Source organism: Gavialis gangeticus, unplaced genomic scaffold, assembly GCF_001723915.1.
Source record: "Gavialis gangeticus isolate Ggan-Ray unplaced genomic scaffold, GavGan_comp1, whole genome shotgun sequence".
In the NCBI taxonomy this organism is placed as follows: Eukaryota; Metazoa; Chordata; order Crocodylia; family Gavialidae; genus Gavialis; species Gavialis gangeticus.
This window is the reverse complement of record NW_017729033.1, coordinates 59,581,955-59,605,990: the sequence shown is the minus strand read 5'-3', so window position 1 is coordinate 59,605,990 and position 24,036 is coordinate 59,581,955. Positions and strand designations below refer to the sequence as shown.

The 24,036-nt window shown below is 41.0% G+C and overlaps 1 protein-coding gene across 3 annotated transcripts in view; it reads right to left on the bottom strand.

Annotated features, from left to right (window-relative positions):
• Positions 1–24,030, bottom strand: part of KLF3 (Kruppel like factor 3) — a 46,654-nt gene extending 22,624 nt beyond the window's left edge. Inside the window, exons 1-3 of one of the 3 annotated variants that reach the window (XM_019526528.1) lie at positions 23,979–24,030; positions 19,350–19,403; positions 12,481–12,576 (exon numbers count right to left, since the gene is read on the bottom strand). In XM_019526528.1, coding sequence (XP_019382073.1) covers positions 12,481–12,537 — 57 coding nt within the window. In that variant the 5' untranslated portion in view covers positions 12,538–12,576; positions 19,350–19,403; positions 23,979–24,030. Of the gene's footprint in view, positions 1–12,480; positions 12,577–19,349; positions 19,404–23,318; positions 23,824–23,978 lie in introns of those variants that run through there. The other 2 variants (XM_019526527.1, XM_019526529.1) reach the window with 2 other exon arrangements.
• Positions 24,031–24,036: the final 6 nt, after the last annotated feature.

The window sequence follows — 24,036 nt, the reverse complement described above, 5'->3', positions numbered from 1 at the left end:
ACCAGGTTGGTCTGACAGGACCTGCCACTGATGAACCCGTGTTGGTTGCCCCTAAGCATGCAGTCCCCTGCTGGCCCCTCCTGGATGTGTGCCAGAATAATTTTCTCAAACAGCTTGCCTAGGATTGAGGTAAGACTAACTGGCCTAGTTTCCCGGGTCCTCCTTCCTCCCTTTTTTGAAGATGCGTAAACTGATGCACCCTGAGGTTAAATAAGAACACAATTAAGCTGGAACTAGATTCTAGCAGTTCTAAACCCGTCAGTTATGCCTATAATTGGAAAACACTTACTATCTCTCTTCACTAAAACCAAAGTCTATTCTAAACAAACTACTTTACAACTGAATCCTATAAGCAAGTTCAGAAGCAGTCAATGTAAGAAGTTAGAGTTCAACAAATACATTTCAAGTGTTTTTTCTTGAGAAGATTAGGAGGGAAACGCAGCTAACGTACTATTTTGGAAAGCTATGTAATCTTGTAAAAGGGACAAAAGGTTTGATCCTCTGATGTGCTTAATGAGTATTTCCTGATTGTTAATAAGAATTCATGATGCTCATTCTATTTGAAAATTAGACTTTAATTATGCCTTTCACACTGAAGGAAAACATGTTCTTGAATAATAAATAACCTGTGGGGTCCTATTTTAAACCACTCCTGTCATAAAAACATTTAAAAACAAATCAAATTAATACAGAGCACCATAGTACTCTGGGATGCCTTCAGATCCTTTTAAGGTTGTTACAGGTACCATGCAGCATTAGCACCATTAGGTGTGCAAACATCTATATGAGATTCACAAGATAAACTCTGGTATTTCAAATTGGAATATACCATGTCAAAAACCTGCCATGGTCTTTCCAAGTTCTTTGCAACAGAAGAATTGTTCTATTATTTTTCCATAATCAAAGAAATGAGTGAGAGCTGAAGGCTGGCATTTTCCTAAGGGTGCCTCAAGTCTAAGATGGATGAAAGCCACTGCTTTAACAGATAATTACTTTTAGAAGCCTATAAAATATTCTAAGACAGGAAAAGTACATAGTATAGTTTATACATTCTACTTTTTTTAAATATTACTTTGATTTCAGCATCTTTATTAAATATATTTGCATATATTTTCCTTGGGTGTATAAGGTCTCACTCTGCAGCCATGCCTTCCCACTGCCCTGAGGCTCTGCCTGTCCCCACTCACCCCAGCTCTTGCTGCAGTTGTCCCAGGAGTGGCTGATGCCAGTTCCCTGTGCATCGTGCCCTGGTACAGGCAGCTGGTGTTGGTAGCTCCCAGGCCTGCTCCACCACGGGCTGGGGTGAGTGCAGAGAAGTGGAGCCTTGGGTGCTGCAGCGTGCAGCACTCACCACAGCCCTGGCTGCAGAGGCCCTGGGAGCTGCTGGCACCAGCTGCCTACTGCCACTGGGCTGCACCATACCCTGAACCCCGCAGGGCTCTGCCTATCTCCACTTACTCCAGCCCCAGCTGCAACAGCCTCGGGAGCTGTCAGTGCCAGCTGCCTGGACCAAAGCATGGTGCAGCCCAGCTACTACAGGGAGCTGGCATCAGCTGCTCCTGGGACAGCTGCAGCAGGAGGTGGGGCCAGTGGGGACAGGGAGAGCCCTGGGGGTTTGGGGAATGGTGCAGCCTAGTGGCTACAGGCAGCTAGTGATGGCAGCTCCTGGGGCTGCTGCAGCTGGTGCTGGGGTGAGTGCCATGCCTCACACCACCCGGGGCTCCGCTTGTCCACACTCACCCCAGCCTGTGCTGTAGCAGCCCCAGGAGCAGCCGACACTGGAACTTATCCCTATTTCTTGCATTATAAAGTGGGTTCGCTTTATGCGAATTCAGTTTATGCGGCATTCTCCAGGAACGCATGTACTGCATAAATTGAGGGAAACCTGTATTGTGACCACCTTATCCAGAAGTGCTCATGAACTGTATGAAAGTATAAGCACTGCTAGATACGGCAGTAATGTTATTTATTATAATTCTAAATGATCAAGGCCACCACATATTGATGGAGTTTAATATTTAACAGTACTTAGCATCTACTAAATCTGATTAAGACCTGGGTGGAGGCTGGAATTCAAACACTGAATACATAAATTGTATTAAGTGCTTGTGTTAAACTTCAGTTACTGGCCTATAGTACAAAGTCTAGTTGGCTTTACTGTTCTGTAGAAGTGTCCAATAGTACAACTAGGCATCAGTTTATTTGTAACCCAGAAAGACTTATCACAAGGTCACTAATCTGAAGCAGCAGTGTAATGAGGGGTGGGTGAATAGGGTACAAGTCCTGGGCACCAACTTAAGGGTGGGCAACAAGATTGGTAGCTGCTGCTGTGGGCCCAGGTGCCACCACCTCCCATGGCAAAAAAACTGCATGCTCTGCCTCTCATCTGAACATTTATTCATTTTGTAAAGTATCTGCCAGCTTTGGTGAAGGAACATTAGAATTCCTGGTACACTTTTTTGTTCAACTAAGGGGATCTCATGTTCAGACACTTTGATTCTGAAGCTGCAAACATTTGTGAATGTGACTAGTTTAATCCACGAGTAGTCCCATTGTATTCCAGTCTCCATGGGTTTTCACAGAACTAGGGTTCTACATGCCTTGCAGTATTTAAAAATGTACTACTCTGAGACTGACAACATAGAAGTACTGTAATACTGGAACGGAAAAAATGGAGAAGACCATCCATATTAAATCTGTGATTTAAATTTTGTTGTTGTTGTTAAGTAGGAACCTGTGTTAAAGAACATAACAGTTTTGGCTAAAACCCAGCCCATTAAAGCATTTTTGCTTCTCTCATTGGAAAACATCAAACTATTAAAACTATAGTGCAAAAATGCTTATAAAAGATTAAGTAAATTTAGAAAATTAAGTCTTCTGCCCCTTCACCCCCAAAAGAACCACACACCCAGTGCGACAGAAATGACAATTATATTTTTAAAAGTAGCTTTATTAGGAATTCAAACTTGCTCCTGATCTCTTCAATTGCTTTGAATAAAAGGTTTGCATTGTTGTAACTAAGCTGGCACAGATTTCACTTAAGTCAGCTATTTGTGTGCCAGTCTGGAGAGGCTGTCTTATTTTTCTAAACTTTCCTTTACTCTGAGGTTTTATGTGCCATGTTTCTGTCCGAATTACAGAAAGAAGTAGGGAACACACTTTTTTTTTTAAACTTATTAGGAAAAATTGTGTAATCTAAAGTAGTACAAAAAAGAAGAAATGTGAAGTACAAAAATATTCTTTAAAAGAAATTAAGAGAAAAGTTTGATGAACTTTTCATACCAGGTGATATACATAAAACAATTACACAGTAACATACCAAGTCATTTCTACACAAATGAGGCATTGGGACAGCATGTATGCTGTTAATTAAACAAGAAAATAAATACTGTATGTACTCAATTACAAGATGAGGCTCCCCCATTCAACAATGGGAAAACAAAGCCTCATCTTAGAATCAAGTAAAAATGCAGTACCCGCAGTTAGAAGCAGCAGCAGCAGGAATCCACTTAAGGCACGGAGCAATGTGGGACCTGGTACAGGGGCATAGGGTGGTGTGGGACCCAGGACAGAGGCTCCCAGTGGTGTGGGAAGGGATTGGTAACGAAGGGGACAAAGTGCTCGGGAGGGGAGAGGGGGGAGTAGGTGGCTGGGAAGGCAAGTAGTGGGGCAGGCACAAGGGTGGGGCAAAGGGCTGTGGTCAGCCTGCCTGCTTACCCTCTCCATTCGCCTCCCCATTGCTTGCCCCCCTGCCACTGATTTCCCTGCTGTAGCAATGGACAGGGACAAATAAGGTGACCCTCCAATAATAAGGTCCAATACATGAAAAATTTATTAATTTGTTATAATCTTCCATGTATCCTCCTAATTATTGGAGGGTTGTCTTTAAATTCATCCTTCCCACCATTGCGGGGGGCAGAAAGGGGGGAGGCCCCTGTTTGTGCCTGCCCTGCTGCCACCTGCAGCCTCTGCTTTCCCCCTCCTCCCTGCCCCTTGCTCCCTGCTTCCTCTTCCGTCTCTGTTCCCCTCTACAGCAGGTGTATAGGCTGTACAATGTCGTTATGGGGCCGGGCTGGGGCCATGCTCAATACCCCAGGCTGCAGCATAAAGCAAGGGCAAGGGAAGAATAGGGACAGACAGGGGAGTACAGGCTGCACTGGAGAGATGGAGCTGGGGGAGAGAGGGACAAGATACTAATATGTGGAGAATTAGAAGACGCAGGCTCCTACACTGACTGTTTCAGGAAGAAAAGCTAACAGTGAAATTCTTAACAAATCTAGGACCACAACAACTTCTCTCCCTCAGACAGAAGAGCCACCATAGTCAGAAGATTGAAAAATGAAGTAGTAATCAAACAAATGGACAAGGATGGAGCTATAGATATCTTGTCAAGACTACATCAGTGAAGCTGACAGACAACTCTAATACCAAACACTATAAAGAACTCGGGGAGGACGCCACATCAGAATTCATTTTGGAACTGGAAAATATCAAATCCTTCCCATGCCAAGTTCAGGAAAATGACTTCCACTTATCCCTTTCTCTCACCCAATAACTTTCTATATGCTCCCAAAGATCCACAAACAAAGTAACCCTTGCAGACCCATCATATTCAACTGTGATGGATATCATCGCTCAAAAAGCTATCAGGATTCAGAGAAACTACCTGAAACCACTTGTCACTCAAATATAATGTTTTTTACAAGATACCACAGATTTCCTGAATATCAACCACCTCCCTGAGAAGGTCATACTTGCAATTATCCTGGATGTCATGAGCTCGTACACTAACATCCCACACCAAGAAGGCACAACTGCCTGCTTGAAATGCCTTCAGAAGCCTGGAGTGGATTCAGATTTGCAACAATGGGTTGTACAAATCATCCATTTCATCCCTCACCCATAACTTCACTTCTAACACTTCCTCCAAATTAAAGGCAAAGCCGTGTACCCCTCAATATACCAACCCCTTCATGAGCCACCTGGAGCAAATGTTTTTAGACAACTGCACCATTAAACCTACGTTATACAGATGATATTTCTGTTATCTGGACTGAACATCTGGACTCATTTACTGGCTTTCACCACAAGTTTAACAACTATCATCCCCTCAATCAAACTTTCTTTGGAATACTCCTACACTAGCATGAACTTTCTAGATACCACAATCCATATCCAGGATGGCTAGGCTGACCATATGGAAATCTGGGACACTACCCATCTCTCTCCCCATGCTCTCAAGTCAACAGGGGCAGGGCAGCATGCTGGGCAGGCAGCAGTGCCTGCCTGCCAGCCTGCAAGGTGCTCCACACTGCTGCAACTCCCAGCCAGACTGTGCCCCATGCCCCTGTGTTTCCAGGATACCCATTATAATTCCCAACAGCTGGCCACAACCAGCCTCCAAAGTCTGCGACTGCTCCAGCTAAAAAGGCACATATGCTCACCTAAAAGATGGCACCCTACAAACCAATATATACAGACAACTCAACGGCTACCATACCTATGTCCACAAGACCAGCGGTCATCCCAAATACACCAAAAAAGGCTATTATTTACAGCCTAGCCCTCAGATACCACCACATCTGCTCTGAGAACACCTGTGACGCCCACCTGACCAACCTAAAATCTGCCTTTATGCAACAGGGACACTCCAGTAGACCATACATTTGAAAGAGCTATCCAAATATCTTTCAATAACTGATATAATACAAATTGGAAACCACCTGTGACTGCACACACCTGGTCATCACTTACTACCCCACACTGGAACAAATCAGAAGAATGGCTGAACTACAGCTTATACTGGACAAAGTTCAGACCTTGAGGGAAATATTCACAGCCCCTTTCCTTCTGGCTTTCAAACAACACCCTAACCTTATGACGATGAGCTGGGCAAACCTACTCAACAGACATCAAGTGGAAAGGACACGGACTTGCCAGAAACAGTTAACCTGTCAGCACATCTCCGCTGCCACCACTATCAACACTGTCCATAAAACCCACATCAGACTCCAGGTTCCTACACATGCCTTTTGCAAAATGTGATATACCTGGTATTCCAGTGCACCAAGTGCTCTCATCGCAACTAAGTGGGTGAAACTAAACTATGCACCAGAATGAACTTCCACAAAAAATATACAAAAAGGACAGACACATACACACATTATTATGAGCACGTTTCTCACAGAACAACCACTCCCTCTCTGACCTCACTACTCTTGTGCTCAAGGGAAATCTATCCAACACCTTAAAAAGGTGAACTTGGGAACAAAACGTCACAAGCTGGTGACTAAACACTGTCCAAGGACTAAACACTGATATCAGTTTCATGGCACATTATATTTTACTCAACTGCTGAATTCTTTCCACGCAGGAAAAGGTGAGAAAGACCCTCCTCCCTTTTGATAGGTCTTGATCTCCCAGTAATCAGCTTCTTTTCCTCTGCTAGCTGTGTCTGCTACACCTGAGAATTTCTACTGGTCCCTCCCCTCTGCTATGTGGTGCCTGGTTCCTGTGATCAGAAACCCGAGAAAAAATTCTTGCATTTGAAAGCTTGTTTAACTTTATCCCAATTATATAGTTGGTCCAATAAATCATGATCAGCAATGCCTCACAGCTGAGAGTGACTGTCTTATCTGTGAGTTTGGCTTTGTCAGCCATCTTCAATCTGGGATCAAAAGGTTCTATTGTAACTCAGGCGCACGTGTGGGGTGGGTGGCTCCAGATTCTTCATTCAGTCCATGACATGCTGTTTCGGCAGCTCCTTCTTTTCTGTTTCCTGCTGTGGTCGTGAGGTTTCCAAGTACCGAAACCCTTGCAGCAGGCACTTCCTCCATTTGGGGCAGTCCTAGGCAACAGTCTCCCATGAGTTAATGTCAATGTTGCATTTTTTCAAGGTGGCCTCGAGGACCTCTTTGAAGTGCTTTCTATGCCTTCTGCTTGAGTGTACACCTTGAGTTGGGAGAATAAAACTTTCTTTGTGAGTCTAGAGTTGGACATCTGGATGATGTGGCCAGCCCACTTGATACTTGGGATGTTTGCTTGCAAAAGGATGCTAACTTTGGTATGTCTATCTTCCCATTGGATTCAACAGATCTTCTGCAGGCAGCACTGAACGTACTTTTTTAGTGGCTTGAGGTATGTCCTATACATTGTCCACATCTCATGAGGGTCCAATAAAAGAGTGCACCTTAAAAAATCCTTGCCTAAGGACAGTATACTTGGAACACTCCTCCACTTGACAATCTGTCAAAAATAAAAGCTGGCCAAGTATGTCAAAGACACACAAATTCCCACCCAGATATTACTACTTATGTAAGGAAACATGATGAAGTGCTAATCTACTATAATTTTGTTTCATTTAAAAAAAATGTAGTGAAGCAACTTGTTTTACATGTTTATAGATTATGAAGTATGATATTAAACTTTGCAAGTACAAAATCCACTGGACTAAACTTTAAGGCCTAACAAATCATTGATTTTCAAAGGGCGGGGGGGAAGGGCTGCCGCCTTAGTCACAGGTGTTGTCTAACTGAAGGCATGTGAGAGTGATAAAAAGGATCATTTTCAGTACAGTATAACAGGAAGTACATTAGTTATATAACAACTGGAGGCATCTTGTAGCTAGGCAGCAGAGGAAACTTTTTCACAAATAATTTTTAATAAAGGTCAACAAATATTTATGAATTAATAATAACTATTATATAAAATAGCTAAGATTGTTAGGTGTATTTCTATAACTTTAACTCAGAATTTCCTGGGTTTGTAATTATCTCCCAAATAAGTATTACAGAACCCTTATACTGTTCTTACTCTGAACTATAATTGCAGTTTAATGTATTTTCATGTGGGAATTAGAGAGAAAGGGCTTGTAAACCATTTGTTTTAATTTTTTAAAAAGTGGAAATAAAAGGATATTCCTAGATCATTGGTAATATGCACATACAACAGGACATATTTTTATGGTGCAGATTTGTCATGATTGCAGACTAAAATAATTGATGGTTAAAAAGTTAGAAAACTGTTGCTTTAAGATGGTGATTATACTAGGAAATTATAATTGGTTTGTGATTCTTACATATTAAGCCACAGAACATTTTTTGGCCTCAGTACCCCTCTGTAACTCCTGAATTCAGAGGCACTTGATTTCAATAACAGTTTATTTATAATAGCACTTAACTCCTGGCTCAGAGATGCAGGTGTTGAGGGCAGGAGTGAGCACATAGGACATTTATGTACAGTTTATATTATCATTTGTATACGATGGTTTGGATAGGGATCATCCTGCCTCAGACACAGGGCTGGACTAAATGATTTTGGAGGTCCCTTCCAGCCCTACTTCTCCTATGATTTGATTTTAAAAAGCTGTGAAGTAAATACTGCAGAAATATTGTTTACTTCAACTCCCAAAGAAAGTACATACTATAGGGAAAAACCCAACAAATTCTGTAAATAAATTGTCACTATACTTGTTCAGGCATTTGCTTATAACAGGTATTTACTTAATTGGGGATGAGATGACACTCTCTCTCTTATAAAAAAAAAATGTTTATAGGACCATTTATATCATAAGATATCCATAATAATTTAGTTCCATAAACTGCAGGGGCCAATGGCAGAAGGACAAAATGCTTTGGGTGTGGACTTCAACCATCTGAGAAGCATAGCTAATCCTTTAAACCATACGCCCTGAATCATGTCTGTGATGTTAACACTGTAATTTGTTCTGTCCCCCACCCCTTGATTTTAAGGTCATAAACAAATGGTATTTTTGTACAACTTTTTTACATATGATATATAGTGTATGTTCACACAATTTTACTTTTTACTGTTACTCATTATTTTAAGACCTTTCTTTTGTTTGACTTCTTATGGTGCTGTTAAACAATAGATTCAGTGCTCATAATGCCTCATTCAAAAGATCTCTTTGCTGTCAGGTTCTTATGAAGCCAGAGGCATGCTCAAAACCTCTGAAAACCCAATCAGTAGCAGTTCCTTTACCAATCCCCAGAAAGATGGCCAAAAAAGTTAACATATTAACAGCCATGTTACCCTCCTTGCTATACTCTCTTCACACAGAAATCTCTTTCCCTTTAAAGATGATTCCAGAGCAGCTGTCTGCTAAGCAGTCCTTGATGGGATGGCTCCAAGGGAGCTGCACTACCAGGAACAGCTGGGGAAGCCAGGATCTCAAGGACCTGGGGGCTAGTGGCCAGTCAGTCCACAGAGGTTGGGGTAAACACGGTTCCTACCCTGGGGAAGAATTGAGGAATCTCTGTGAGGAGAACCTCACTAAATTTTATTTTCTACTTTATATCTTCTTGTGAAAGAACTTGAATTCAGGCTCCAACTTCCTTACTTCCCTAGATACTACATTTTATGCAAAAATAAATGAAAACATGTATATTTAATAAAGAAGATTGTGATGGCTAGTCAGAGTGCTGGCACTATGATAAAGGAATCTACCTGTTCCAGCACTGGGAAAAAAACCCATTTACCATGAAGGTCTACTGGAAAACCTGACACTTAGAAACAGTTTATTTATCATTTTAACAAATTACAGATAAAAAAACAAATCATCTACAATAACATATTTGAATTCTGTTTCAAAAAATATTTTTCTCCTGATTTACATTTTTTTGAGTAGCTTATTTTGGCCTGCAGCTGCCCCTACAGCGCTCTGAATGGGGCTGAGCCCATGCGCTCCCACCAGGGGCAGCCTGCACTGTGCTCCTGTCCACACCCAACAACAGCACTGTTCCAGCCCCAAAAACCTCCCCGACCTGTGTATACAGCTTTCCAGCAGGGCTGCTGCAGCCACCTGGGTACTGCTTGGCTTCCCTACCTCTTCCTCCTGCCCCTGCTGCACTACTCCAGGCAGGAGGGAAGCTACAGCCAGACAACTCCTGCCTCAGCGCTTGGGGCTCCAGCTCCAGCCACCTTCTACCCACTCAACTGCCTGCAGGTGGCTGCTCATTATGCCAGGTGGGCACAGTGGGTGGGAGCTGGAGCTGAAGCCCTGTGCACTGGGGCAGAAGCCACCCAGCTGCAGCTCCCCACCGGCCTGATGTGGTGCAGCAGGGGCAGGAGGAGCAGCAGCTGCTGGAGCTGGGAAAAACTGAGCAGCACCTGGGTAACTGCAGCAGCAGCAGCAGCAGCGAGAGCAACCCTGCAGGGAAACTGTGCGCACTGGCCAGGGTCAGGGTGCTGCTGTTGCAGGCAGAAGTGTGGTATGGGCTGTCCAGGGTGGGGGCAAGCAAGGCATGGCCCCATGTGGAGTGCCATGGGGGCAGCCGTGGGCCAGGTACAAATCAATTGGTGGGCCAGATTCAGACCGCAGGGCATATTTTGCCCACCTGTGAGATGGGGCCTCAGTAGGATCTTTAGGGAAAAAAATGTCACTAAATCCTCCTTAAGAGACCACAAGAAGCTAATGTTTCCATTGTGCTTGCTGGGTATTGCAGAAACATCTGGCTATTTAGGGCAGGGTTTTAATCTCTTGCCAGTTCTTATGTGTGTCATCTCAAATCATCACAGAAATTTTGAATAGAGATGGATACAGATGCATATTAAGGAAAGTTATTTTACATGTCTAAGGCAATTCTTCATGTGCGTTTTTGCCACTACTCTGATGGTAACTACTGGGGAAGGGGGTTGCTACGTTAATGATCATTCTGCACCTGATGAACACACTTTGTAATCACCTCTATGCTAAGAGGAATTAATATATGTGCAGCAAGTGAAGATTAGGACACCAACTAAATAACAATCACTTTAATTTTTGTTATGATGTGAGTCATTTTTGTGATGAAACACAAAGTCATGCATTAACCCATTTCTAGACCAGTCATTTCCCTGCCACTTGTTAGAAGAATGCAAAGTAAACAACTTAGTAAAAGGCAACCTGGACTTTTAGAATTAATTCAGTTTTTACTAATCTGTAATATTTGTAATATTTTTGCTAGAAAGCCTTTGAAAAGCAGCTTTCAGTGAAAAGTTTGCTGCCTATCTATTTAAAACTAATTATAAACAAACACACTTCTTTTCAAACTTTCCACAGAAAGCTGTTTTTCAGACTTTCTACCAAATATTACAAATAGCAATAACCATGGTAACTTTGTTTCTAAGGCCTCCACATGACCCTAAGTCTTGTATAACCACTGTTGGCAGGAACAGAAAAAGCTAAAATTCAGAAATGATCTAATTTAATAAGCCTCTCATTACCAGCTTGTAAATACAATATTCCATCGAAACTCTTCCCATTAAGACTATTTTTTGAGTAGGCAGAAGCAAACAGGCTATGGCAGCACACTTACCCTAGAACTGCCTAGCAGGAACTTAGGTGCTTACATATCAAGGTGTTTGCTTTCTTTTCCACCTTCTTTTATGCAGCTCTACTGGTAAGGCTCAAATAGCAACATGAAATAAAAACATGAGATTGACATTCTGACCTATCCAAACAACAATGATGGCACTGGCTTCAGAAGGAGGAAAATAATGCTACTAATGTACAAGTTCAGGTGTAACCAAGTGTTAGCTGGGTATTTCAGACCTAATATTTCTAAGGGCTCATCTACGTGAGGTCTCTCAAGAAGCTATGGGGAAATTAGCTAATGTGAAGTCAGTGTTAAACAAGTATGTGGATACAGCCATTTATTTGTAGGTACAGCAGCCCTTGATTGCTGTGGTTTGAGAATTTCAATCTAATGTCATTTTCCCACTGAATAGCAGTATTCACAAGGAGGGCACAGTATGTTTCAAGTTATGCATAACTGATTTCACCCTTTAGGTAGGGATGCTCAACTCATGTTCCATGGGCCAGATTCAGCCCCTGGAATCATGTCATCAGGCCCACGGGGCTCCCTACAGGTCTGAAAGTTTGGCAATAGGGGAATGGTTGCCACTCCTCTGCTGGCAAACTTCTGGATCAATGAGGAATCCTGCAAGCTGGATAACATGGCCCTGTGGGCTAGATCAGGTGTGCAGGGTGGTGAATGTCCCCTGGGCTGGGCAGAGGCAGTACTGGGTCTGAACCTGGTATGCAAGACCAGGGAGAAGGGGGTCACAGTGCCCAATCCTAGTGCAGAGGGCCTGATTCCAGATGCTGGGCTTGATCGTGGCACACAGAGCCTGATCTGGCCCATGGGTCAGCCCTGCACTGCTCATCTGGCGTGCAGTGCTGAAATGTTTGGACACTACTGCTTTAGGTGATCCACTTTAACTTTTCTGCTATGTGTACAAGTCACACATTATTCCATTTTATTGGTATCTGCATCTATTTACGTGCCTGTACCAGGTAGACAGGTGTAGACACGGCCTAAGAGTAATAAACAAACAGCTTCTTAACAGTTCTCATAAGGAGCCTGTGGTCCAATTCTATACTCTGTGAAATCCACAGGAGTTCTGCTACTGATTTCAATGGCAGCAGGATCAAACCATAAAAGGTAATCATGGTATCTTATAGTATCTTAAAAGTCTTACCACTGAAACAGGTTCCATGGCTTCTTGCTTGATAGGGACTGGGTCAAACATTAGCATGTTTTTAGGGAAAACTTCTGATGCCTTTGTTGTCTTGGGCTACAGAAGGGGGGGGGGGGAAAAAAAAAGAAGTGTTTTGGAAAGTTGTAGGAATGGTTAGACTCAACCCAGAACTGGTTTTTTTTGGAGCTCACTCCTCCCATTAGATCAAATGTATTTGATTTCATTTTTCCAAATAGGTAAGTTTTATATACTCCAATGCTTTATTACAAAATAATTATTTTGTGGTGTCATCTAACGTTACTATAATTTCAGTAAAGCTCTACACACCAATCATCTGAACAAGTTCACGTATACCTCCATGCCTTATTTGTCAGAAAGTAGTAGACTTGTTCTATATATGTACATATAAATAAAAATTAAAGGTTAAGTTTTACTATTATAAAAGCTTCCTATTAATTCCACAACACGCAAGGCATAAACTATCGTCTCCAGCCAGTAGTCCTGACGGTGGTGACTAAACACTGGTGCTGCAACAGCTAGCCACACAAACGGAGGAAACTTAAGAGCAAGGCTAGTTTAGAAAAGCACAGCAGACATACTGCCAATAAGACACCACAACTGATGCATCAGCTGCTTCCCAAAAGAGAACAGATTACACATCCGCCACAGTCAGTTGGGAAATAACCGATATTAAAAACTGTGCTAGTAGTAAGTTTCTATTGAAACATTTTCTATGAATACATAGATACATCTGAATTATGTTACCTAGGACTACATACAAAATCTTGCCCAGCCTGGCCTCAAGGGCTGACAAAGTATTAAAGTTGACAGGCAGTACATGGAAAACCACTTCACCATCCCGGACAAGCTTTATGTTCTACACTGAGTGGGAGCATTAACAAATCCAACTACTTCCAGTAGGTGGTGCTAGATACCTATAACACTAGGATTCTACCATGTTACATCAGGACATTTTCACTGTAAGATTAAAGCTCACTAAACGAATTAAAAGGCTTTAATGGTAGCTGAAAAACTGTCTAATGATTTAAAGAGTTAAAAGTATACATGCTTCAAATTGCCAAATTCCAATTGTTCCACACTAATGAGCAAGCATGCAATAGTTAAATCAGTGAGCACACCTTAAATAAATGATTTTAGATATGTAAGAACGATTTTTTTCCATCCATTTCAGGGATAAAAGGAGAAAGTTTAGTAATCTGAGGAAAAACCCACTCAAGTGTGGGTTCCTAAATGACAGAAGAAAACAAAGCACTGTGAATAAAATTTTGAAGAGTAAATCTAAGCATCAATATAAAATCACCCACCGAAGGACCTGATCAAACCAAATTAAAAAAAAAAAAGAAACAGATATAATAGTTCAAAGAAAATGCCATTTTTGTCCAATTTTAAAGCTGGCCATACTTGATATAATCTGGATTGGCTATATATGTTCCTCTGGAAAAAAAGAAGGAAAAAAGGAGAAACAATTATGTCTCTCTCTCCTGTGATTTAAATGAGATATTTTTTAGGTTGTGAACATTTTATATCATCTTCTCTAATGCTAAATCTCCCCACTCGCCATCAAATGAAAGAAATGTCAGTTTCCCCAAATATCTACATCTGACAGTATAGAAGGAAAAGCATGTTCCACAACGTAACCAGCCTCCTTTGCATGTCGGCCTTCGTTTAGGGGAATTTAGAAGAGTTGCTTTCAGAAAGTTTCCAGAAACTTTCTATTTTTAATTTAAATGGTATAGTTAAAATGACAACAAATAACCTTTTTAAAGCAAAAATACAAGGTAGAAGTCATTCCAAGTCATCCATTTTTCCTTCAACCACGTCTCCTGCCACTGTTGTGGTTCTGTATTTCCATTTTTCAGGGCTGTTTATTTTCTACCTGTTACTGGGTGTCAGTGGGTGAAACACTTTATATGGTCGAAGAAAGTTACATTCTCATGCTTCACAGCACATGGATATGGGCGAGTTAGAATGAAACTGATAATAGAAAGTATAGTGGACAGAGTAAAAGTGAAAAGTTTTTCTCTTTAATCTCTTTCCGTTAGAGTAATCTAACAATAACAGGCTAAAATTTCATTGCTGTATCATGTATATGTAAGTTCAGTATTTCTTTATTGGGTATTATACTGATTTTTTTAAACTATAGTTAAGACAAATACCTCTCCCGTCCCCCTCCAGCAAGGTGGTAAGAATAAACTGATTTTATAAGCAGATCATTAAAATATGTACAACATTTTGGTCCCATGGGTTTGGGTTATAAATCTTATCCTTCACCTTAAGTAAACTGGTGTAAGTCCACTGGAGTCAATTTACACCAGCTGAAAGTTTTACACTAGGATAAACTCCCAGGATGCAAGATGGATTTCTGGAAGACTGAAGTATCCTCCAAACTATCTGAGTCACTCTGAGGAGAAATCCAATCATTCATACATAAAGTGAATTACAAATTAAAGAAGAGCCTTTGTCTTTGTCTCAAAATGGTTAGAGTTTTTTGCATTAAAACGCTTTTTATGTGGGTAAAAGAGTTTAAGCTGCATGTAATCTGAAACTAAATAATTAACTGTGATCCAGTAGGCAAACATTCCACCCTTTCTTGCTCTCTTTGCTAACAAGCCACCCAGTTATACTTTCCTGCCTCCTCCCATACACTCCACCCTATGGATCTTTGCCAAGACAGCCCAACTTGTCCAAACAGGACATGGCTCTTGATAAGACTCTGCTCACACCCTGTACTTCAGAAAGACAAGTGAAGTAATTGATTTTTGTATGCAAATAAGGACAGGTGCAAAGGTCTAAGCAAAGTCTCCCAGCATTTTCATATCTTATCCCAATGAAGAGACAACAAGTAAGAAAAAGAAAGACCTTGTCCTTTAATAAAGTAAAATCTGCTACGTCTGATCCAATTTTCAGTGATTCCTTCTTCCTGAAAGGAATCTTACCATGGAAATAGTTAATTTTCTTGTCAAGATTACTTTTAACTTCTAGACAGGGATGGTTTGTTATTTCAGAGATGTGAATAAAAGTAAATGAAAACTTAAAGGCACTTAACACATATTCTGACAACAAGAATTTGTACAGACTATTTACTTTGGATAAGATTTGCCAGTGGGTGAAGCAGCCACAGAATGCACTGCACCAGTGACTGTTTTGCAACCCTGGGGGAGGGCTGCACAAAGCAGCTATGCAGGTGTGTTCTGCATGTCTATAATCAAGGAGCAGGTCCACTCCACTCTATGAAGCTACTATGCAAGAAGGTGATTTAGAAATGCTTGAAATCTCCCAATGGAGATATACATAAGCTTTGGCTTGTGTTCCAGTGAAATATCTGGAATAGTCATCAGTGGTATGACCTCTGTTATGCCTGTGGACTGGGGGGCGGAGGTGGGGGTTGAAGAAGACAGATTCTGCCCTTTAACCTTTGCACAGTACCTATACAAAGCTTGTTTAGTCAGTCCTTGCGCCTGGGGAAGGTGAAACTGTCAACTTACGGTGTTGTGAGTCTCAGGCTTTGTACAGAGACTGTAAAGCATTAGGTTATAATTTGATGATATACACAGAATTACTACTTCAATGAGTGTGTGGTGGGGGCTGGGGCAGCTTTTGCAACAAAGTATTTAGGAGCCAACTTGTTTGACCAATACTTTGCAGTTCTGCCTCTCTGGAACCAATTCTGATGATCTGAAACTACTTCTTTCTCCATATCTCAAGCCAAACTTCCCCTGCTATTACAGAGAAGTGATATTATCAGACGACCCCCCTGTTGAAATCTGTGTGACCCTGCATCAGAAATACTCTTCAATGGATCTTTTAAGGATAATTAAACAAAGAAAAGCAATTTGATAAGAAAATTCCTTGGAAGTGTAAAGAAAGTCCCTCCAGACTTGGTAACGGAAAATATTATATGGATAATACTGGCTGCTCATCAAAATCCTCAGTCAGCAAAATACACAAGTTTCATTTATTTCAATGGGAAGTAAGCAAGAGCTTTACTGAACTAGCTCCCAAAATAGCAGCAGCCAAAAAGTTCTTATGTATATTACCACTTAGAATCAGCCAGATGCAATAGAAAACACAAAGGAGTAAAGGCCTAGGGTAGTGACCAAAGTTATGCACAAACCAGTTTAAGTGACTGGAAACCACTTTAGATCTATAACACAACAGAAGTTCAGTGCACGTAAACCATTTTCAAAATGGCTAAAACTGGTAATACTACATCCATCCAGATTGATCAGACTTAACTGATTTAGGTTAAATTGATTTACTGAGTTTGTCCCAGAACCCCTCCAGATTCAAGTTAACTCAGTCCCCCAGGATCCCAGGATGCTTTGCACCTCCCCCACAAACCCTCTTTTGCAAGGTGGGTGGGGCAGGTTAGGCTTGGCAGGGTACCAGCTGTCTGCTCAAGCCCAGCAGGGAGGCATGCTCTAGCACCCCCTGGCTTCTGGCCTGAGTCACTGCAGGCATGTAGCTGCATTTCTGGAATCAAAATGAATGCCTGTTCACTTGCTTATCAGTTCAATCTACACATCTAAGACCAACCTGCAAAGATTCAATCTATTCAGCCTTGGGCTTTTTCACTGTCTGTACTTAGCATAGAGAGGCTAGCATAGAGGGGAGTAGAGTGAAGCAGTTGGTCTAGAAGGAACAATAGTGGGAAAATTATGAAGAATTGGCTGTACAACAAGAAAAAAAATACCAATGGGTTGCCTTTTTTTTTTGTATTGGATATGCAGTGGCATTTGGTAACAGCTGGTAAAACAGACAAGAAAACTCTAATATAAAAGAAAGTTAGGATTAGGCAGAAGGTTTGGTTGATACTTTCCTCCACATGAAAAAGGAGCCAACTTAAAACACATTTTGTGTAGATGCCACTAAATTGTTTTGGTCCAAAAAAACCCAAAAAGAACTCCCCCAAAGGTAAAGTGTTTGCTTTACATTTTAATATCCATTTTTTTTTAAATCAAAAGGATGTTTCATTTTAAAATGTTAATTTTCAGTCAAACTATTTTGCTGGATCAAAAATATTTTTTTGCAACTTTTTTAGCTGAAGGTCTTTTCTCTTACTTCTCACCCTATTTTTCAGAAGTGTCAACAAACTGACAAAAACCAGTTATTGACAGTTTTATAGAAAATACTTCAAAAGATATACATTTCCCATTATTAGAAGCCACTTTGTCTACAACTACTTTGATATATTGATTTATCAGAAGTAAAGGAGGACACTATTTAATATTTCAATAAAAATTAAGGGTACACTTTTATAGGAACTCCATATTTACCCAACTGAGAAACCATCCTAGCAAAGAGTCTCTAAGGATACTCACAAAAATAAGAAGTTTTAACTGAGAAAATGTTACAGCCGTGGAACCTTGAGCAAACACTGCATCTACTGAACTGAAGGAAGAAAGGGAGAAAAATTCTTTAGCCACCTCTTGTAGACAATACTCTCCCTTATCAGGGCAGACTGCTGTCTGGTTTCCTGTCTCAAGCTACTGCTCACAAGGAGAAACAGTCTAGCAAGGAGAACAGATCTGACTTTTAAAAGCAAGTGAAGTATGAAGAATGGTACAACACTTTTCCCCTGTCCAAACTGAACCAGAAAAAAAAGTTAATTTTGAAGAGAATTTAAAAAGAACAAATATAAACAGAGCCTTCCTACTATTAGTGAAAGGTAGATGAAAACAGAGGCAGGAAAGAGCATTAGAGATCTCAAACATAAAAATGAACCTATTTTTATGCTGACTGATTTATAAAAGCACTTAATTTAAATTATAAAACTTATATGTTTCTTTCAACCACTTAAAACATACATTGACAGGTGGAATAGAGCCCCATCAAGTCAGAGAAATAAGGTTCTGTGTTCAACAAGTGTTTTAAAAAAATTCCAGCATTAGGATAGAAAATGCCATTCTCTATTATTAAGTTTATTCTTCTACTTGCTCAAACACATTCAAGACAGACATTTAAATCTTTGACAACATCAGGCAAAAAAATCCAAACGTCAAGTGAAAAGTCAGTAATGATTGAATAATAGTTTATGCTCTTAATTTTATTGAAGATTTGAAAATAGAAGAGAAATGTCCATGCAAATGTGTGTCTGGGGCAATTAAAGAGTGAACGAGTGAGAGAGGATGGTAGAGGTGGAAGAATGACTAAACACTGGATTCTCTAAGACTGGAGAATTCATTCCTACATGCACCAAAGTTTGATAGTGATATGCTGACTGCACATACCAGATAAACTTGCACAAATTTTTCAATTATGATGTGGTTTAGCGTTTAAAATCTGTTCAAGCTTTCTCTCTCTATTTAGCTAACACATTCATGTACTGGTTTCCCCTGGGACAGATCAACAATGACTATTAAATCCCTACAAGGAAGTCTTGGCACTAGAAGAAACCTTAGGAAGGGTTAAATTTGTTCCTAAAACCAGCTCTGCCAAACTTCATATTCTGGACTGGAGGCAACTGGCCTTGGAATGAAAACACAAAGCTCTAACATTAACTGCAAAGGAGTTTTATTTTTAAGGACCTTCTGCTAGCAGTGTTGCTTTATGTTAAAAACTTGCTCTACAAAACGTATGGCCTTTTGAATCTCAGTTTAAGATTTTATATCAAAAACTTTGTTTAGAGAAATTGTACTACAAAATTGACTGTGTTTGGACACAATAGTAAACCAAAGGTTTTGATCTTCCAAGAAGACAAGATAAAATATGAATGAAGCTGAAATTCTTGTGCAGAACTGACCTATACACTATGCCATATGCAGTTTTCCAGCACTATCAGCTATTTTTACTATTTTCCTTTTTCCCAAAATAGATTAACATACACATTATTTATAAATACAACTTACCCAATTTATTAGCTCCTGAGATCCCTTGAAATAACTTTTATATAATTTGTATTTCTGAAGAGACAAAAAGCAAAATTAAGATTACTGGCATGTAGGGTATGCATATTTTTAAAAATAAGTAAGCTATTGCCTTTAATATAGATTTAATTACACTTTAAAAAGGGGAAGCTTAGATAAATTTCAGATGTAGATTTCAATGTAATTACATTTAACCATATACCATCTGCAGCTACACAGATTACTAGGAATAAATAAAGTAAAAAAGAATAGGCATAGACAGGACAAAGCAGAAACATTTGTGTATATGAAAGAAAATTTACACCTTCCATGCACAAGTGACAGAAAGGAAGAAATAATTCATCTCTTATTCATCATTTGGGGTCTGATTTAAGGCCTATACAAGGCATTGTGAATCTTTCTACTGATTTCAATGAGCTTTGGCTCAGGTCCTTAGCTCTTCTCCAGTCAGCCCCGAGGTAACAGAAAGATTTCTTATGTTCTCTTTTTCAGTTTTCTCTTGCTGTTTCTCTGTTTCTTGTATTTTCCCTGCCATCAACCAAGCCAAGAAGGGAAGTCTACTCTATGATACTGCTTCAAAAAAGTGTTCAGAATTTAGCAAAATATTGGACTACCATATCTCTTTAACCCAAACAAAGTTTTGTTAGCATTTGCTTGCATTGTATCTACAAAAATATGGATTTTCTAGTTCTAGATAACAGCAATATACTTCCTTTCACCCAGCACTGTTCAATTCTACTCTTGATCTGAACTGGAATAGAGAGTGGTAACTTCAGGTTAGATAGAGACAGAAGCCAATATATTTATAAAAAGTAAATACACTGTTCTGAATTGTCTTTACATTTAACAGTGGCATTATACTAATACAATTCTATGGCATGAATGCAATTACTCCAGACCAATACTGATGCAAGTGAGAGAAATTAGGCTTATAGTTTTTTAAACATTTACTTATTTATACAATTTAGATGCCACTCTTCCCAACAACAGCTCAGGTTCTATAAATACAGGTTCAGAGAAAAAAAAAAGAATACAATTATTTATTCTTCTATGCATTAGAAGTTAATTCAGACATCTCATGATGACGTAACACAGGCATCTTAAGAAATCATGTGTGTGTAGAGACATGATAACTCACTGGGTGGGGAGTGGGAGTTGAGAGGCAGTGACAAGGGGCCTGGACTAGGCTACTGATCTACCCAAAAACAGTCTGAAACAGGAAAGAGCACACATATGCCACTTGGAATGTATGACGCAAACCCCAGCCTTGAAACAAAGAACAGGAAACAGCTCTGCTGGCTGTGTGGAGAGAAAGCATAGAGAAACATTTAGGCGGCCCTCCCTGACCCTATATTCATGAGCAGCTGGAGGTTTTTAAACAACAACAGTGGGTGGAGGTGTTGGTTCACTGGGTGTGAATAAAAACACTGTCTTTATGCAGGAGACCTGCCCTATTTACAAACAAGCAAACATCACTTGCTCGCTTATGCTGTTAAGTGTAGGTATTTTAGACAGCATGGGCATGATGATTAACCCAAGTGTATCTGGGATTTCTTTTCTGCCTATACACTGCTAATATTTAACCTCAGTCTGGTTCTACATCAGGTCACAGTCCTAACTTGCAGCTGAAAATTGAAAACCTTCTTCAAAAGGAAAAGAAAGAAAAGAATCAGATTGTTACAGGAACTAATTTTAAAAGGCCAGCCTCTAATAGAAATTAGCTATTTTTCACTGGAAAAATTCAGTAGAGTTTACTGGCTGATGACATAACCCAAATTTCAACTCGGACATGCAACTACAATAGTTAATATCTGATAGCAATTCTGGCTAATTTTCACTTTTCAGAAGCACTCGCCTCAGCGTGTGTCCGTATATATGATTACATACACACAAACAACATAATTTTATGAGTTGAACTAGCTTAGTGCAAATATAATACTTGACAGGTCATAAATACACACTAAGAACATCCAGCAAACTACTTGAGTAAGAATCATAGGGTAGTAGGGGAGAAAAAGCAGATCTCATGAAGATAATGCATCAGAACTGTAAATTTCTCACACAATTTCATTCAGACCCACTGCTCTACTGAAACTCTCGTTTACAATATACTTTGAACTAGTTTCACACTGGGGGCCAGACAGCTGCTGTACTTGATGTTATCAAACGTGAGAAATTTGTGCTGCTGGATTAGCATCATAGTAACCATGGTAACCACTCTAAGGTTTACTTTAATAACTGCAATTTAAGATATACATGAGATTATAAAACAGTACTGAAAAATTTACACAGTAGTGTGTGGGTTTATGTTTTACAGTAGTTTCTTATTTTCTCCATACTTATGCTTGCATTTCCAAATGATAAGTGGTATCTAGCTATTCAGATAGCCCCTCACTGTAGTTAATTGGGAAGTGTTCAGCTGCTTCATTCACTCTTGCATCACTGCTTACCTGTCCTGAATACTTTTGATTTGGCTGATAAATATAGCCATTTTGTAGGTGTAGAAGGGAGTTTCTCAAGCTTTTCAGACATGAGGCACACCTCAAAAGGCATGAGGCACACCTCAAAAGACCCTTCAGAAAATGCTAGCTCTTAGTCTTCCCTCTCTTTTGGACTACAGAAAAACAAAAGAGCAATCATTCCTTTGCAAAGAACTCAAAAGATCACAGTAAGTCAGTAGGAATCCATATTGTTAAATTATATTTGACATCTCAGGGTTTACCTTGCAAATAGTGTTTGGACACCTGCACTACCTACCAACAGTCTGCTACTACTACCAACTACCTACACCAACAGTACCTACCATTGTGTGGCACCTTGCAGCACCCTTGAAAGGATATACAACCCTGGTTGAGAATCACCTGTCTAAGGTGTAGCCACAATACTGTCTCAGATCTGTTACTTACTGGACAAAATTTCCATTTCCTCACAGAGGGAAAGACTGCTTAACATCTCTCCCCTCAAGCCTTAATCCTCCAACTTGCATTAATGTGCATTAAATCACTGCAAGCAAAAACTTATTTACCTGCTTGCAAGAAGAAAAACAATGCAACAATACAAAACAGTTTTTGGCTGGGTGGCATCTGAGTGATATCAAACAAAACAGTATATTTTAAAATGAGCAAGAGGAAAAGTTAGTTTGAAGTAAATCTCTCCTGGGTCAGCCAAGATTATTAAGTCCAGATGTCATTCCTCTCATACAAGAAGTTCCTCATAAAACAACCAAGGGAACACATCTTAAAACTATCGTGTGGAAAAAAAGACATTCGCAAGGAGCAATCTGATTCTTTATTTTTAATAACTTGACAATGAACTTTTATGGACATTAAGTTAAATAAAATCAGAACCACAAAGCTCCTTCATCATTAGGCATCCAACTTTAACTTTTTCACAACAATGAAGCAGAGCTAAGCACCATGAACTATGACACTTCCCGAATTTCCAGAGAGGCACAAGGCTACCATGTAGGAGACTGAAAACAAGCTGACAAGGCACATACATTAACTGGATTAAAGTGAGGGCTGCTAAAGCAATTGCTTTCTTTAAAGAATGTCCAAGTTTGGAGAAACACGGCTACAACCTACACACCCAAGTTTGGAGAAAAACTCATTTGGGTGTTGAAAAAACTTATTAGGGTGTTCTGGGGGCTGGACCTGATGATCTTTCGAGGTCCCTTCCAGCCCCAGTGTCTATGAAACCTAATGTCTATGAAAAAGAGCACTGTTCAGGATTACTTACAACTTTCCGTCCAGTTCTGGCCTGGCTTCTTAAAGAATAGCACTTCTTTGACCCAGTTCGCCCTCCAGCAGCATCAAACACACATCTGACAAAGAGCCAAGATAAATGCTCCCCTTCCCATTTATGCTTAGAAAAAAAAAAAAAACGCCACTCGGAATAAAAAGGACGCCTATTGCGGACCTCCCGTCCATTCCCTGTTAAACTGAACCTCACCTTCTAAGTATCAGCGTTACCAGTCATGGGCCATCTTAACCTTTTTTTTTTTTTTTTTTGAGGTGAGTGTAAAGCGGAGGAAGGGTAAATGAGGTAGAGCAGCCGGGTTTCACAAAGCGTTTTGGGAGCAATATCCCACCTGGTGCAGTTCAGTGCTAAACCAGGGCTCAATCTGGTCCTTGCAAGTTGTTGAGTAAATGAGCACGATCTATGAGGCACGAAAGCAAGGAGAGCCGAGTCCCGCTGTCGGGCTCCCCGAGGCCGACGGGGAGGTCTCCAGGCCACACTCGAGCAGGGCCCGGGGGTCCGCGCCGGTGGTGGCCTCTCGCAGGACTGGTGCAAGGCGGCTGCAGACGGACCCCGAGGAGATGCTGTGGAGCAAATGACGGGCCCCGGGGCCGCCGCCAGCTGGTGCTTTCCACGCCCGCGACTCCCCCGGCTCCTAGCGGAGCCCAGGCCAGCGCGGGTCAGGCGGGCACTAGGTGCCGGGGAAACAATGGAGCGAGGCACCGGGCCGAGGCTGCCGGGGAAAAGCACCGCCTGCTCCCAGCAGCGCCTTGCACCCCCTCGGGGCACGCAGACCCCGTCCCTACCTAACCCCGGGCGCCTCGCAGCGCCGGCAAAGTTTGGCCCGTCCCGACCGGGCCCAGCCGCACTCACCGTCGTCCGCGGCGGGCGGTGCGCGGCTCGGCGCTCGCTGCTCCCCGGCTCCTGGCAC